The sequence below is a fragment of the Crassostrea angulata genome, chromosome 2, assembly GCF_025612915.1.
Source record: "Crassostrea angulata isolate pt1a10 chromosome 2, ASM2561291v2, whole genome shotgun sequence".
NCBI classification, from domain to species: Eukaryota; Metazoa; Mollusca; class Bivalvia; order Ostreida; family Ostreidae; genus Magallana; species Magallana angulata.
This window is the reverse complement of record NC_069112.1, coordinates 54,892,722-54,909,437: the sequence shown is the minus strand read 5'-3', so window position 1 is coordinate 54,909,437 and position 16,716 is coordinate 54,892,722. Positions and strand designations below refer to the sequence as shown.

The window sequence follows — 16,716 nt, the reverse complement described above, 5'->3', positions numbered from 1 at the left end:
GGTTGAAAGCATGGTAATCTGTTGATCATCCAGCTTTACTGAAAATATTGGATGTGAGCTCCCTTTTTTCAGGTCTACGTATACATTCATAAATTTTCTGCGTGACTATGGAATCGAGACATTCTGGTGAAGATATGTTACGGTGTCATCTCTGTGAGACCCCGGTCCCGCCCTTGTACTGCGACATTTGTCACATACATTTGTGTAAAGCCTGTGTTGGGGAACATCTCCTAGATGAATCCAAAGAGCACAAAGTTGTGCCTTTTAAGAAGCGGGGACATGCTACCAACTGTCAAAAACATTCCTCAAAAATATGTGAACTTTACTGTGAACATTGTAACATTCCTATTTGTGTACTCTGTGTTTCCTCAAAGGAACACCACACTCATTCTGTGGTAGACATTTTGAATATTTTAGAAAGCAAAAAACATGTCCTACAGAAAGATTTACAGGAATTGGAGAAATCCATTTATCCTAAATATCAAAAGATTGCATCGAGCATTCCGGTACAGAAAGCTAATTTAAACAAAAACTCACAAAAAATAACAACAGCTATCAGCAGACATGGAGAAGACTTGCACAGAGAAGTAGACAACATTGTCAAAAAGCTCAAAACTGATCTTTCGGAAATTGATTCCAAAAACCTTGCTGTTCTAAATAAAGAGGAAGATGACATCAAACACACCATTTCTGAAATAACGCAAAGCATTGCCGAACTGAAGAAGTTAATGAATTCTGATGACGTCAGTCTTGTTTCTGCCTACAAATCCAGGAATGCCGAATTCAGAAGACTGCCTCTAAAACTCACGGTTTCTTTACCAAGTTTTAAATCCAAGAAGATCAACAAGGCGCATTTTTATCAGCAGTTTGGTTCCCTGTCAGCTTCATCCCCCAAAACAGAGGAGGGTCACTACTACACGATGGATGTCCCTGATGCTAAGTCCTCTCTCCAGGACAGACCGCTCATCAGTAAACCACGCGTCCTCACGGATATTAACACTGAGTTTGGAATCTCTAATAACCTGCGCAGTGTGTCCTGTCTGGGTGATGAGCAAATGTGGATGTGTGGTAATGACATCATTATGAGACTCTACAATCTCCATGGGGAACTATTGAAGTCGATACAAACCAAGTCAGGAAACAGGCCGTCAGACATAGCAGTGACAAGGACTGGGGATCTGGTTTATACTGATTACAATGATAGAACTGTTAATGTACTGAAGAATACACAGATACAGACAGTGATCAGACTTCGGGGGTGGATACCTCTCAATGTTTGTAGTACCTCCTTTGATGACATCCTAGTTGCCATGCTCAGTGAAGACATGAAACAAACAAAGGTTGTGCGTTACTCAGGATCCACAGAAAAGCAAAGTATTCAATTCAATGACAATGGAGAACCATTATATTCATCTGGCGGTTATAATACTAAATACATCAGTGAGAACAGGAATCTTGATATATGTGTAGCTGACCAAAGATTCCGTGCAATCGTGGTGGTCGATCAAGCCGGAAAATTTCGGTTTACGTATACTGGTTCTAAATCTACCAGCAAAGAATCATTTGATCCACGCGGCATCACCACAGACAGCCAGAGTCGGATCCTTGCGGTAGACTTTAACAACAACCACATCCACATCCTGGATCAGGACGGACAGTTCCTCCGCTACATTGACAACTGTGATTTACTCGGTCCATGGGGCGTAAGTGTGGACACCAGAGACAACCTCTTTGTGGCCGAGTTTAACACAAGTAAAGTGAAGAAAATCCAATATTAACTGCAAACTATTTAAAGCAAATTATATTTATTAAAGATTGTGCAAGCAGATGTTAAATTCAAATACATGTGGCGACTGTCTTTAAAAATATCTGCGGGGAGGACGTACAACGTAATAGTTCAGGCTAAACATCATTTTTTTTAAGTGCCTGAGATATAATTGAGATATAATTGTTTAAAATTTCAATTCAACAGGCTCAATACCATATAATAAAAGCAACGGAAATATTTATTTCATGTACCTTAATTGTCATTCATATGTTTATATTTACATCTACCATGTATAATTTCCTCTTTTTCTTACGGAAAAATACAGTCAATTCATAGCTCTATAGAAACAGCCAAACTGAAATTTGCACACCCCATTTATCGATTGGTCGAAATCTACAGCGACTGAAAGTGACAGGACTGAAATTGACACGCCCTGTTTATCGATTGGTCTGAATCTACAGCGACCAAAGTAAACTCACGGACTGCACGAAATAATCATGATGATGCCAGACTCAAAGTATCACAAGAGACGATTTGGCTGTTTCTTTTAGCTAACGTACTTATGTACATTAACAGTAATTTGGTGAATTTTACTAACTTTTCTTAATCAATTTATTAATAAGTTAATGAAAGATGTTAATATAAACAATAAAATGCTTTCTTTGGTGATTCATGCGGGTTATGAAGGTAGCGATCATTGCAGGAAAAATTAACATAATCCGCTAACGCGGGTTATGTATTTTTCCTGCAATGTCGCTACCTTCATATCCCGAATGAATCAAAGAAAGCATTTTATTGTTTAAATATTTACATCTACCAAGTATTATTCCCTCTATTTCTTACGAAAACTTAGTTAATTCATAGCTCTATAGAAACAGCTAGATTGAAATCTACACGCGCCGTTTATTGATTGGTCGAAATCTACAGCGGCTGAAACTGACAAGAAAGTGACAGGACCAAACTTGACACGCCCAGTTTATCGATTGGTCGAGACCTACAACTACCTAGGAAAAATCACGGACTGCACGAAATAATCATGACGACGTCAGACTCAAAGTCTCACAGAGACGATTTGGCTGTTTCTTTTAGTTAACGTACTTACGTACATTAACAGTAATTTAGTGAATTTTACTTACTTTTCATAATCGATTTATCAATTGGCTAAAAGAAAGATGTTAGTATAAACAATAAAATGCTTTCTTTGATGATTCATTCAGGTAATGAAGGTAGCGATCATTGAAGAAAAAATTTACCTAACCCGCGTTAGCGGGTTATGTATTTTTTCTGCAATGTCGCTACCTTCATATCCCGAATGAATCACCAAAGAAAGCATTTTATTGTTTAAATGTATACCTCTCTTATAATATCGATTTTTTTGTTGAACATTTATGTAGTCTTTTGATGATACATCCGATGATCTAATTTTGCGTGTTAAAAGTTTAAAATTAAAAAAAACAAATAATAATAAATGAATGATATGGTGAATTATGTTTATATACGGAAGAAAAAGGCACATGGGATAAAGCAATTGCGTTAATATTATAGAAAATATCTTTGTCATATTTATATGCGGACAGATTTATTTTAACTGATTATACATGAATTAGAATTCGGTTTTATCATTAGAACATAATATCAATAAGATCGATATTTTTTTTTTTGGAAATAGAAAAAAAAATTCATGGACTCAGTGATTCCAATTCAATACGTGTAACCGTTAGATAACTAGGAAATCTCGGACAAATTCGCCATGCATCTTCAGTTTAAGCATATCCGGAAAACGTTGCACAGTACCGCCAGACGACATTATTCGAGATACTCAAGGATTAAATCTAAGAATATATACAAAGAACATGAGATCAATTATCAACCATATTTTCAAAAAAAGAATTTTATTTTTCTCGAGATTAATCATAAAAAACATGGCCATAAATTATCTTGAATAAATGTACAATGAAAAATTCAATACATGATACTGGGAAAAAAGGGATGAAATATGAATTACAATGCGTATATATATATTTGTCAAAACTGTAGAAAACAAAAACATCAAACGATATACGGAAGTCAAAATAAATTAACAAAAACGTAAATGGACATGTGACTATAATATTTCAAACCAATAACTTCAATACAGTAAAAAGAGTCCGATTGGTGGGTGGGTGGGGGGGGGGGGGGGGGTGAAAGGGGTTGAGACGATATAGTGAAAAAAACACACTTGGATGAAACTGTAATGTTATAAATTCTGTATTTACACCCATGCATCCAGTAAATTCAATATTTACAACATTACCGTGCTAACTGTCATCTCCTTGCTTCGAAACAATAAAAGAAAATTTATTGTCAAATGTACAACTACTCCTAGAGCCCTAGACTGAGTTGTACGGGCCGTTTACCCTCATCTGCATTTTGAAGAGATGGGGGTAGGGTGACATTAGGGTGCGCTGTTTGACCCTTTGGGGTGAGAATACTTGAACACCAAATCCCAAAGCATCAGTAAATTGGAATATACCGTGTTATTTTTTTTCTACCATTTAAATATTTTCTTGTGTCGTAATGAAAATAGTTTTCTGTACAGAACTACAAAATCTACCTTTAAGTTTATGAAATAACAAGATTGACAGAGTATTAGTATTAGCATTACGTTACTGGGTGATGTATGAAATCTCTGAGTATTATATCCTGTTACCGGTGGAAAGGGGGGGGGGGGGTCTTTGGTTGCACAGTAAAGACTAGAGGCATGAACAGGACATTAAAACCACTCATAGAAGAACATATCATCTCAAGAATCATCTACATGTGAGTATTTATATATGATACGCATGTGCAATCATTTTATGTTCATAAATGAAATTTCACATTTCTTTATACGCATGTTACAAAAAATAACAAACAAACAAAAATGTATCATGCTAATTGCAGAGGAAGAGATGGCGTTTTATAAAATCACGCAAATATCTTTTGGAGGAAACTGTTTTCTATTCCCTCTAAAATTTGGCCTCTTTATTCAAAATCATTCTACTATCAGCAGAATTGTAGCACAATTTTGTGTATACATACATACAAGTAACAACATGTGAACACGTGTCTGTCAGAGTAACGACAACGTCCGAGAGGTACCGAGTTTTGTTAATCCGGAAGTGACATCACAATACACAGATGAGATTTTTGCCCTCCAGCATTTCCTCTTCCACTTTCCTGCTGGTGGTGGATCGATCGGCGGGGACAGACAGCACGGCGGTGATGAAAACCAGCACTGTGGCGGCTATCCCGAGGTAGTAGGACCAGCCTGTGCAAAAAATTAAGGAGCTATTATTATTGCAATAAAATCATCAGGTAAAATTTTTCGGATTCAAAAGGAGGTCCACCCTCCTCATAACATGCATCGGTATCCATAATGTCGTAAGTAAGCTTCGTTGGCTCCAAAACATGTGAAATGGTCATGCAACGGCTGTTGATGGTTTCAATGATTTATTTTTATTTAAAGTCATAAATTGTAAGAACCATTTGGTGTTGTTGCACCCAATTTTGAAAAATTTATTTTGAAAATGTAATTCATATTATTGATTTGGTTAAAAAAATCTGATCAGAAATAATTTCGATGGACAATAAGGAAAAATTAGAAATATAAGTAAAGTTGTTCGATGTGACACCTTTCGTAAAGCTAACTATGACGTAGAACTCACCTTTCTTACAGCTTACTATGACGTAGAAATCACCTATCGTACAACTGTACAGCTAACTATGACGTAGAACTCAAATATCGTAGAGAACTCACATATCGTAAAGCTAACTATGACGTAGAACTCAAATATCGTACAGAACTCACCTATCGAACAGCTATCTATGACGTAAGGATCGGCGTATTCTCCGCACAGATCTCGCACCCTTTTGGTGCCCCATCCAACCGGATATACTACCAGACCAATCACAGAAAATAACCCTGAAACACGTGCATTCATTTATAATAATCACATTTTAGAAAAACCAATATGGAAAAAAGTTGTTTATGCTTAAGTTATTTATATCGTTGATGTTCTCAAGTGACTTTTTAAAACTTAATTTCATTGAATTCATTAGAAAAAAATATGAATAATCTATTTTAACATCGATAGTATTAATCCAAAGTAAAATGCAACACATGAAAAATAAATTGCATTTTTACCAGAAATTTCAGATGTTATCATACCTCCTATACTTTGTATAAATCCTGCAACATTGAAAATACTCTTGCCACAAATGGAACGAACAAAGAGGCTCATAACAGAACACAACATGGCAAAAAGCAGAAAGGTTCCAGCGATTGCAAACAGGATCACGCACGCCTTCCACGCATGCGGAAAATAGTCATCCTCCGCCATAAACGCTACGACGAATGTTGCACAGTTGTCTCTGACTTTGGCAATTTGGAAATTCAACTGAAGTTTTGTGCACCTATTGAATATTCCTACGGTGGGTCGGAAAGTTTCCGAGTCCATATAATTCTCAGACGAATTGATGAGTTGAATGGTAGTTTCCCGAGGGGTTCCGATCAACCAATGAGGGGATGTAACTGCTGCCACGGTTGCTAAGGTTACGGTGACACTGAGAAGCGTCCATCCTAACGAACGACACGTGACTATGACGTAACACATCGTTCCTCCAATCAAATCGCGAACTGAAGAAAGCGTTAAAAAATGCAGATTTCTGAAATAGTAAAACAGTAAGCATGATTATTTTATAACAAAAATAAATATTATTTGAAATCCAAAAAAAAAGTATTAAGACAAAAAGAAAACTATTATAATAAGGATATTCACCCACTTATTAAAATAAATCTATCAAATGAACAACCGATTTATACAGTACATTGAGTACATGTAATAGTAAACATCTACCACCCTTTCTGTGTCATTCCTGAGGAACCAATAACACAATGAAACCCCCTGTATCAGGTTTTGAGCGAGGTACCTTCATAACACAGGTATTTTAATGAACAGCAACAGATTATATACGGACAGGTATATATATATATATATATCTTATATTGGGATCCTCTTACAGCAGATTAACAGGTAAAAATACACTCAAGGGTATACAGGTATGGGTATACTAAAGGAGATTTAGTTTTAGGAACCAGGTATTATTTAACTGACCAATGTCAGATTTATTCGAGTTCAAGTGGCCATAATCTGCTAGACGGAATGAAACGCAAAATCCACCATAGATCAGCAAAAGTGGGGGAGAGGGTAATATTGGGAGGTACAGGAGAAAGGTGGGGATATATAAGACTCGGAAAATCTTATTCATTGATCATTGTAGATTTTAACTTTCAATGATATCATTTTTCCTCGGCAAAGCCCGAAAACCCCATATTGTAATACTCGGAGAGTTATCAATTATATCCTCAAACCTCCAACATTTATGTTCCATTCTTGAAAACTGACGGATTTTTTTTATTATAGTTTACCAATGGTAAGTTAACGAAAAATAAATGAATCTATGTTAATTATAATGTAAAAATCTATTTCAAGTACTAATTATAATTATAAATCCCTCTGCAGTTGACGATGTCTTCGATACTGAGTATATGCCACCGTTATGTATTTTATATTGTTATACTTTCATGTTAAATACTGAAATCTGATTGGTTAAGACGCAGTTAATAATATTTACTATTACCCTCAGCGTTAGCAACGCACTTGGCAACGGGTAACATTAAAAAATGTTACATGCGCGAAAATTATGCGCGTACGGTTCGCTGTAGAATTCACGTTATTCCTATATAAAAGCAGTAAAATTTTCTTAAAAATTTTAAAAAAGACATTCAGTATAACAAAATAAATAGTGCCTGTTTGGGAGGATAACAGTTGAAATTGACACCCCTCGAAAACCATTGTCAACCTCCGCTTCGCGTCGGTTGACAATGGTTTTCTCGGGGTGTCAATTTCAACTGTTACCCTCCCAAACAGGCACTATTTATATATTGTACATGTACTACCTCAAAATTTTGTCTTAAAAAGTGATTTTGCAGATCTTCCTAAAGAGTAAAATCTGATGAGTGATTTAAAAAAGCTTAATAATTTTAGAAAACTTTGATAATGATGCACGGTGTGTTTACCCATTGCTTATGACACACCCTTCCTAATTTTTAGCCATATAACAATGCTTTATGCGATATTAAATTAGAAACACGCGCAAAAGAACAGTAGGGACCTGACTTTGTTCACAAAATACAGAATAAGACTTGTTGATCATCGCCAGACACTCTCAGTGTGTTCCCAGTGTTATTTACACAAACCCAGGGCGTGTACCAGCTCTGTATATTGAGCAGTGGCTGACGTTTACATTAATGTTCCTCCCCACCCACCCATATCAATCTATTTATAAACACACATACACAGTTTAGAATGACTGGCGCTATAAAGGTTGTTCATTTTTTTTATTTCGCTCTTAGGGCAAAATTTGTCTGTTGTTTTGTTATGTAATTTCGTCTTAGTTTACATCATCTTTCTTTGACGTCATATCGAGATAAAATCTCAGGCATTCCGCAAGTTTCTTCTTTCAGTTTATTTTCCAGCTAGAATTATTTCAATCGACACAATAGATCTATAGACACACGTACATGTATAATTCCTTGGGACATTATATCGCTGTCAAGGTTTAATCAGGGGTGTACGGGATATTTACCCAGGGTTGTATTCCATATACCCTAGTCCAAACTTTAATAGTGAATGCACGGCCCAATACATTAATAGTTTATCATTTTTCAATCCTCGTTTTTGTGCTTTTTCAGCTAATATTGGTATCTTTGTGTTTTTGTCTTTTCGTTAAAAAAATCCCAAAAATTAAGTGACCTAGACGGTAAGCTGTGACAGGCTATGCTGTGGTTTCATTAATATTCGTGGGTATTTAATATTCGTGGATAAAGTGAATATTACAGTTTCAAGGATACGTAAATTCGTGGCCAATGATCCTATCAAAGTGTTAAGAGAAATTGCACTTCAATGAACATTTAATTTCGTTGATCAACATAACAACGAAATCCACGAATACTGGTTTTCAACGAATATTGATGAAACCACAGTAGTATCCAAGCTGGCAAGCTCCCGTTTTCTGACATGTCACGACACATCAAAATACGGACGTCACATTTAAAAGACGAACGTCACTTTTCACGTTGACTTCCTGTCATGATCACGTAATAACGGTACAACTGCCTGCATGTAGGCCTTGAATCAAACCATACAATCAACGCCTCAGTTGTAAATATAACAATACTAGTATACGCCTGTTGTAACTATTCTTTCTTCTCCTCTGTTATAACTGTTTTCTCCCAGTCTCGTATAACTCTCCTTGTAACTATACAATCGACGCTTATGATGTAACTATACAATTTACATTCTACATTTATGTTGTAATTTTACAATCTACACTTATGTTGTAATTTCACATTCTACACCTCTAATGTGATTTTACAATCTACACCTCTGTTGTAACCATTTCAGGCTATTTGTTGTTGTAACTCTTACATTTAAGCCTGTGTTGTAACTATACGTACAACCTACGCCTCTGATGTATAACTTTACAAGCAACACCTCGGTTGTAACTATACATTCTACACCTCTGTTGTAACTTTACAATTTACACCTTTGTTTTAAATTTACAATCTACACCTCAACTGTAACTTTACAATCTACATCTCGGTTGTAACTATTTTAAGCTATTTGTTGTTGTAACTCTTACATTTAAGCCTGTGTTGTAACTCTACAACAAACGCCTCTGTTGTATAACTATATATACAATCTTTAATCTGTTGTAACTTTACCATCTATCAACTTCTGTAGAAGTAGAGCTGTTATCACGGAGAGGCGATATCCTGTTGAAGAGTTCACAGAACCCCGTAACGCCATGAGAATATTTCCTCTAACAAACATCGATAATAAAGTAGTTAAATCCAAAGATACATCGTCATTATCGCGTAACATATGGCTTGTCTTTTCTTGGCTGAAGATTTATTTTTTGGAAGGGGGGGGGGGGGTTCTAGAAAACTTATAGAGTAGGGATCGACTTAGAATTTAAGAGAGGTTGACTATGAGGCTGGGTGGTTTTATTAGGGTGGGACAATAGTAATATCGACCTCTGAGAGAGAGAGAGAGAGAGAGAGAGAGAGAGAGAGAGAGAGAGAGAGAGAGAGAGAATTTTCTCTGGAATCTGATTCATCTTGCATCGTTCAGACAGCCATGCGATAAGGCAGGGATTACTATTACAAGTTCGATAACACATAATTTGGTCGGCTGCAGCTCGTGCGATTACTCATTATCACAACAAACACTGGAGCAGCTGGAGCGAAACAATCACAGATGATGCAGCGACACCCTGTCGTGAGCGGAGTCATCTCCAAGGGGAGGTAATCCGCATATCGTCAGATCTGAATGACCCGGTTCTTTCCTCTTTCGATATTTTTTTTTCAATAATTTCCAAAAGTATTCATTTATACTATGACATATTTACAGATAATTAATTAACAATGTTCCAAATAAACATATAATTTCCGTCCTTGTTTAAATATGTTTCAGCGATATCGACCGACAGCACGGTTCCATTGACATGGGGAAAAAAATTCATTCATGGATCAACTTTTTATCAGAAAACGGCTAAAAACTACAAAAACAGCTCAGATAAAGAAAATCTTCTAGCATACGATTACTCGCTAACGTACATATGTTCGCGCTTATCCCCCCCCCACCCCCCACGCCTTCACTTCAACCAAACCTCAATTCCCATCTCAACAGTCAATAAAATAAGTGGTATTAGGAATACAGTTCAACACAGTAATTATTCTACAAATCGCCAGAGATTTTTATACGAATCATTCAATGCAAATGAACTCTATCAAATTACCCCCAACCTTGGATTGACCCATATAATTAAGGTACTTAAATCTTACATGTAAATATTTACACAGTCAGAAAAATACAGTACTCTTTTAATTATTTCCCACTTAAAAGACCAATGATGGCAATTTTTAGGACTCTAGAAATCATGGGCTGTTTTTTTAATAATGTAACTTTACATATGTCAAATATTCATGACGAGCCCCGAGGGTAAGAACATTTGTATCATGTATAAGGTATTTCGTCACTGTATTGTTTTGATATTACGGCAATGTCAATCAACTCTGAATCACATAGGAGAGAGAGAGAGAGAGAGAGAGAGAGAGAGAGAGAGAGAATTGATTGGGTTGGGTCATTTAATATGAAGATATGCAGGTTGTATCGGTAACAGTTTAAAGCCCCCTATAATAAACTCTGAAGCCTTCTGTCGATTCATGTATAAAATGCACTATCAATAAAGATTACACACGTCCTCCCTTTGTGTAATTGTGCATGTACCATTTTTATCGTACGAAAATTCGCTTCATTAGCCTGTTATAATAAAGGAAGTCCTTGAAATAAAAAAAAATCTGCCCCCGATCTTTAAGAAATCAATGCAAATACACAGTGCATGATAAATACTGTTCAGTCATACATATACTTGCTAGAAAACCATAGGCTAATCAATATCCCGTATCTTGGTAAGACAAGTTTAAGCCTTGAAGTCATAAAAAAACCTGATAATGCGTACATTAAAATTGTAGAGAACTTCAAACGTACTTACACTAGACAGGGGTCAGAAATCTCAAATTTATGTCATCACACATGTAACACACTTGTTTTAGCGATTATTGATTGTTGTCATCTTTTTCTACATTAATACACTATAGAAATCTAAATCCAAGTGAAACAAGTGTTTGAATATTTTCCTTCGATTTTTTTTTGGCACGAATCGATTTAAGTATGAATAATATTGCATATATACATCACTGACTATACGATGACAACATCACGGTAGAAAATATAACTGAGGCGTGAAGACGCGTATAAATGAGATCTAAACGAGAACTGTAACCTCTCGTCTGCTTGGAGGAGATTCAAGCGCTCCTTTTTCTCTTCTCGGTCGAATGCAAATGATGAATGGCCGCTATAACATTTGACCGACCGCAGGGGTAAATACACAGGCGTGTGGGATAGGGCAGCTTAATCCACTGTTTATGTAATGTTTCAGTCATTTAAGCATTTAAACACCGTCAAGTTATAAGCAATGTTACACTTACCTGATCTTCGTGGTTTTAAAATGAAACAGAATTCCACCGGCGTAATAAAAATTCACGACATTTCAATATATTCAAGGAGGATTTACGCACGTGTAAGAACAGGTGGTGCTAGCGCATCTTCCCGCACGCGCATCTGTTTCTGCACATGCTTTATTAATTGTGGGATATGAAAAGTTTCTGCTACAAGCAATATTCACGCGCGTAGCAAAGTTTTTTGAGAATGGGCGATTCCACTAGCATACTGGTAGTAGGGTTTGACTGACTGAAAGAGGCGAAGCATGATCAGTACTATACACTTGCATGTACATTTGTTATGACCCTCACCCCACCCCACATTTTCCCAATCATCTGTCAACTTATCATTTAAATTGGGAATTCTAAAAGTTGTCCATTTTTGCGAAAAGTTTTTCTATTATACAATATAAATTCTGTATATTATCTTGTAAAGATATCTTACAAAATGGTTTGAAAATGGGGTGGATTTGGTGCAATTAATTAATCAGTATCCCCCCCCCCCCCACTGTGGCCCAATCTTGAATCAGATCATTCTAATTAGCAATAGCATTGATTTTATCTTCTCCCGATTATTCAGTTACAGAAGCTTTGACCCATCGGTTGCAGATGACTGTACAACGGGGGTTAAATCATTTTGCTATATGATAGTATAAAAATAGTGCCTGTTTGGGAGGGTAACAGTTGAAATTGACACCCCGAGGAAACCATTGTCAACCGACGCGAAGCGGAGGTTGACAATGGTTTTCGAGGGGTGTCAATTTCAACTGTTATTCTCCCAAACAGGCACTATTTATTTTATTATACTGAATGTCTTAATTTTAAAGAAAACTTAGCTGCTTTTATGTAGAAATGACGTGAATTCTTTGCAAACCGTACGCGCATAATTTACGCGCATGTAACAATTCGTTGTGTTACCCGTTGTTAAGTCTGTTGCTAACGCTGAGGATAATAGAACGGATTATCAACTGCGTCGAAACCAATCAGATTTCAGTATTTAACATGAAAGTATAACAAAGACTAATGACAAACTATTCATTTCACAGTTTTGTATATCTGGAAAAACTGAAAACAATCTTTTTCTTTTGTTACTTTAAAATTTGTTCAGGGTAGCTTGGAAAATTTGTAAGAAAATTTAAAGCAAATTTTTACGGGGGGGGGGGGGGGGTGTTCCGACGGTTATTTCAGTTTGCCATGCGGGGTCTGAGGCATATTTTTGTTATTTTTATAATGTAATTTAAAGAAATTTGAATTTAACAGGGGGGGGGGGGTCCGAACCCCCTAACCGCCCTCTATATCCGCGCATGAGTAGAGGCAGAAATATTCGCTAAGGTTTTTATTTCGTTATTTACGCTGGCAGTATTTATCATCGATATATAACCCATGACGAATTTTCCACTCAGGCATTCAAAATTACAGAGTTGATACGCAATATATTTTAGAGATTATGATATGAGGAAATTAATTTACAACGAATTTTTAAACCAACGAATACTCTTATAGTAGCTTTAGAACACGCTGTTATTCAACTGTTACATAAATTCATATCCTCATCTAATATAATGGAAAAGTTATGAGGACACTTTCTTCCCCTGAAAATATTATTTTTGGGTTGCAACGAAAAAAAATTCTTCTTTCTTTTAATCAACAGAGAGATCGGCCAACATGAGAACACAGATTTTAGAAACTATATGAATGTGGGAAATCTTCTCCTAAAAATTCCGCCGCATATATTATATATACGTCATTTTTGTTCATATTTTGGCGGTAAACTCAAAATCAACACAATGCACGAGTGGTATTGAAAACAAAACAACAAATAATAGTATTTCGGTACACTGATGTTTTTTTTTTATTTATTGATCAACGAGATACATCAATGTACATATACATATATGTAATATTCCATCATGTAAATCACGAAAAAAATATTTTTATATCATTGGATAAAAGTGAAAATGCAATTCATATTATATAATATATATATATACTATATTTATCGTATGTGTGCAGTCTGAAGGGCGTACATGAAATGACCACATGACACTGAGAGAGAGGGCTTCCAGTTATACAAATACGATTACCACAGAATGCTAAAAGCAAAATGCAAAAGAAAAGAATTAGCATTGCAGCACATAATAAATCAAGTTTCACAAAATTTCCTCGCACTATCCCCACCTTCTTCTTTTTTTATTTTTGAATAAAAAAAATTTAACAAATGCATTTTAAAGGGGAAAAAGAGTTTTCCACCAGTAAATACACTCTTTGATTATGTTATGAAACATAAAATTTTGACCTTGAACTTTGGCTTGAAGGTCACAAACTGTGTGCTAAAAAAGAATATTATAACCTTGCAAGCATATACAATTTGACCTTCCAATGTCCATGGTCAATCTTTCATAATTAAATTGGGACATATTTGTATTAAAAAGACTAAATAATATATTATATATGTTTGTAACTATGTGTTAGCAAAAATCTTCAGGAGATGTGCTGCAAACAAAATTCAATCTGCATTTAGTTGGGTTGGTTTTGGAATTTAAAAAAAAGAAGAAAATTTGTTTTGGAATTTTTTTTAAAAAGAAATTTTTGTTCCTTGTTTAATGTTATTTTGTTTACATTTAATTATTATCAGTTTAACTATATTTGTTTCTCTCTAAATTTGCATGACAAAAATACTCGGGTAAAAATATTCTTTTTCAATAGAGAATTTTAATTTTTTCACTGAAAATTCACTGCACAACTCGGAAAGTGTATTTTTTTCTTTTAAACAAATGAAAAAAAAAATTTTTGTGAAAAAAAATTATGTTTGCAACAAAAGACCCAAAGATTTTCCGAAACCTCAAACCATGTTTAGTACATATGCACTCAACTAAGTTAAAGAAGTTAATACTATCAAATTATTAACTGGCCTCCATAATGTATATTTTTTACAGGTGTGTCCAAAATAAATCTCATGTATATTTCATGTCATTTTTCTTTTTACAACATGAACAATATATTTGATATTGTATTCATCAAAGTTTTTGAGCAATTTGAAAATCTGTGATGTAAAGATGTCAAATAAAAAAAAAATATGACAGCATCCTACTAGTTAGTTTCACTTCCGTTTTTTAAAAATCATCTGATGTACAATACATTTTGTAAAGACCAGAAGCAGAATTAAGAACAAATTTTTGAACAAGGCTGTACCAAAACAGTATGTGACAAGTAAGGAACATTTTTTGAGCAAGTCTGTACAAAAAAAAAAATCAGGAAAAAAAAGTTATGTAGTTTTTTCTCTGTTTTTGTTTTGGGGGTAAAAGTCTGCATAATACGACAGAATTCAAAGAGTTTGCATCTACAGATACACGTGTCTCTACGGCAACCTATATGTTTACAGTAACAAGAACATGAAATATGGCAGCTAAACTTGGCAAAGGAGGGGGACTCTGGTCAGATGAACAACCACTCTGTGGCAACTAAACACTCAGCATGGCGTAACCTTGACCTACAAAATGTCAAGGTCGCCAGCGGTCTGGTCAAAAAATAAAGTCTATCAGTTTACAACAATTTTCTGATGTTGAGTGGTATTAATCTTGTGTGGGGTTCTTCAGTACAGTAAAATCAAAGTACTGAAAATACACACTGGCCTTATGTTTACTAAGATTACAGGTACCATCTTGAATCACATTTTTATTGTAGGGAAAATAAAGCTGCCCAGTGACCAAAATTTTCCTTTTTTTAAGAACACTGTAGTACAAATAACATACTCCAGTGATCAAGTTTATCGATTATGGAAAGATGCCAAAACTACACTGGACACAAACTAATGTATGTAAGTTATAGTTAACTAAACTATAGAGGAAAGAAATTTCGTAAACCAAAAAGGAGGGCAAATTAGATTCAACCGCCTACTGAGTTGTGCCACAAGAATGGCCATTCATCTGAACATAGTCTCAACAATGACATGTAAAAAATGAATCTTTTGAAAACAAAATGTGTAGATAAAACACTGATTAATGATGATCCTGACACATGATTTTGGTATACTCTGTACACATTATTTTTTGGTATATACTGTACATATTTACAATGTGTGTACACAAAAATGTATTGACCAAAATTACACAGTAAAAAGGAAGCTTTAAAAAAAATGTAATTCTTAACAAAACACCATTTACATAACAAATCAACAATTAAAATCATAATAACAAGAAATTAATATGAATCATCCAATCATGACTTTCTTTACAAGTGTTCTGATTTATAAAGCAACTTTCATTTTGTACTTTCACTTTCTGTACAGTAGAATTTGCCTCAAAAATCCCTATCACTTAAATTTTCTACATGTATGTACTCTGATATTTCTCTTTTAAATGTTTTGCTGCCCTGTTTCCAAACAACCTTCTTCTGTGCTTTTCATTTATTTTGAAAAATATCTTCCAAAAAAGGCCACTTCACTTTGAAAAGTAGTGAAAAAAGTTTTAAATAGTAAGTAAATTTTCAAAAGTATCACCTGGCATTAAATCTCATAATAACCTACTACTCACTTCAGTGCCTTATAGACTAGATACCTTTATTCCTACAGCATCAGTATTTTTCCCCACAGAAAAACCGAAAAAAGGAGAACAAGAAATACAGCTGTGACCTAAAAATTCCCTATCAGGCAATGATATACAGTTGTCACCAAAAGTAATGACAACATCAGAAAAACAAGTTGAAGACAGATGTTTAATGACCTTTTATAAAACCTTAGCACTAAAATCCTGAGGAATGTAAGTTATTCACCAACAGGTCAAAAAATTGTGAAGCACACTGT

General features: G+C 35.1%; 2 protein-coding genes across 4 annotated transcripts; one reads left to right on the top strand and one right to left on the bottom strand.

The window, feature by feature from the left end:
• Positions 1-77: 77 nt before the first annotated feature.
• LOC128171566 (E3 ubiquitin-protein ligase TRIM71-like) lies at positions 78-1,906 on the top strand. Its single transcript, XM_052837360.1, has one exon. It carries the CDS (start codon positions 108-110, stop codon positions 1,776-1,778), a length of 1,671 nt encoding a protein of 556 aa, XP_052693320.1. The 5' UTR covers positions 78-107; the 3' UTR covers positions 1,779-1,906.
• A 1,762-nt stretch (positions 1,907-3,668) lies between these two features.
• On the bottom strand, positions 3,669-12,119 carry LOC128173656 (LHFPL tetraspan subfamily member 2 protein-like). 3 transcript variants are annotated; one of them, XM_052839326.1, is made up of 4 exons: positions 11,904-12,110; positions 5,958-6,454; positions 5,598-5,711; positions 3,669-5,057 (listed from the first exon to the last, which is right to left on the bottom strand). In XM_052839326.1, the coding sequence occupies exons 2-4, from the start codon at positions 6,400-6,402 to the stop codon at positions 4,915-4,917; spliced, it is 702 nt and encodes a 233-aa protein (XP_052695286.1). In that variant the 5' UTR covers positions 6,403-6,454; positions 11,904-12,110; the 3' UTR covers positions 3,669-4,914. The 3 variants fall into 3 exon arrangements, with proteins under 3 accessions (XP_052695286.1, XP_052695287.1, XP_052695288.1); XM_052839327.1 differs by lacking the exon at positions 11,904-12,110 and adding an exon at positions 11,408-11,814; XM_052839328.1 differs by lacking the exon at positions 3,669-5,057 and adding an exon at positions 5,146-5,430 and having other exon boundaries at positions 5,565-5,711; positions 11,904-12,119.
• Between the last annotated feature and the right edge of the window lie 4,597 nt (positions 12,120-16,716).

Bases quoted from the DNA above. Each gene is read 5' to 3' on its own strand.
- LOC128173656 (XM_052839326.1), bottom strand. From the start codon at position 6,402: ATGTGTTACGTCATAGTCACGTGTCGTTCGTTAGGATGGACGCTTCTC. The intron at 5,712-5,957 runs GTATGATAACAT...CACGTGTTTCAG, and splicing joins ATTTATACAAAGTATAGGAG to GGTTATTTTCTGTGATTGGT. The intron at 5,058-5,597 runs GTGAGTTCTGTA...TTTTTTGCACAG, and splicing joins CATAGATAGCTGTTCGATAG to GCTGGTCCTACTACCTCGGG.
- LOC128171566 (XM_052837360.1), top strand. From the start codon at position 108: ATGGAATCGAGACATTCTGGTGAAGATATGTTACGGTGTCATCTCTGT.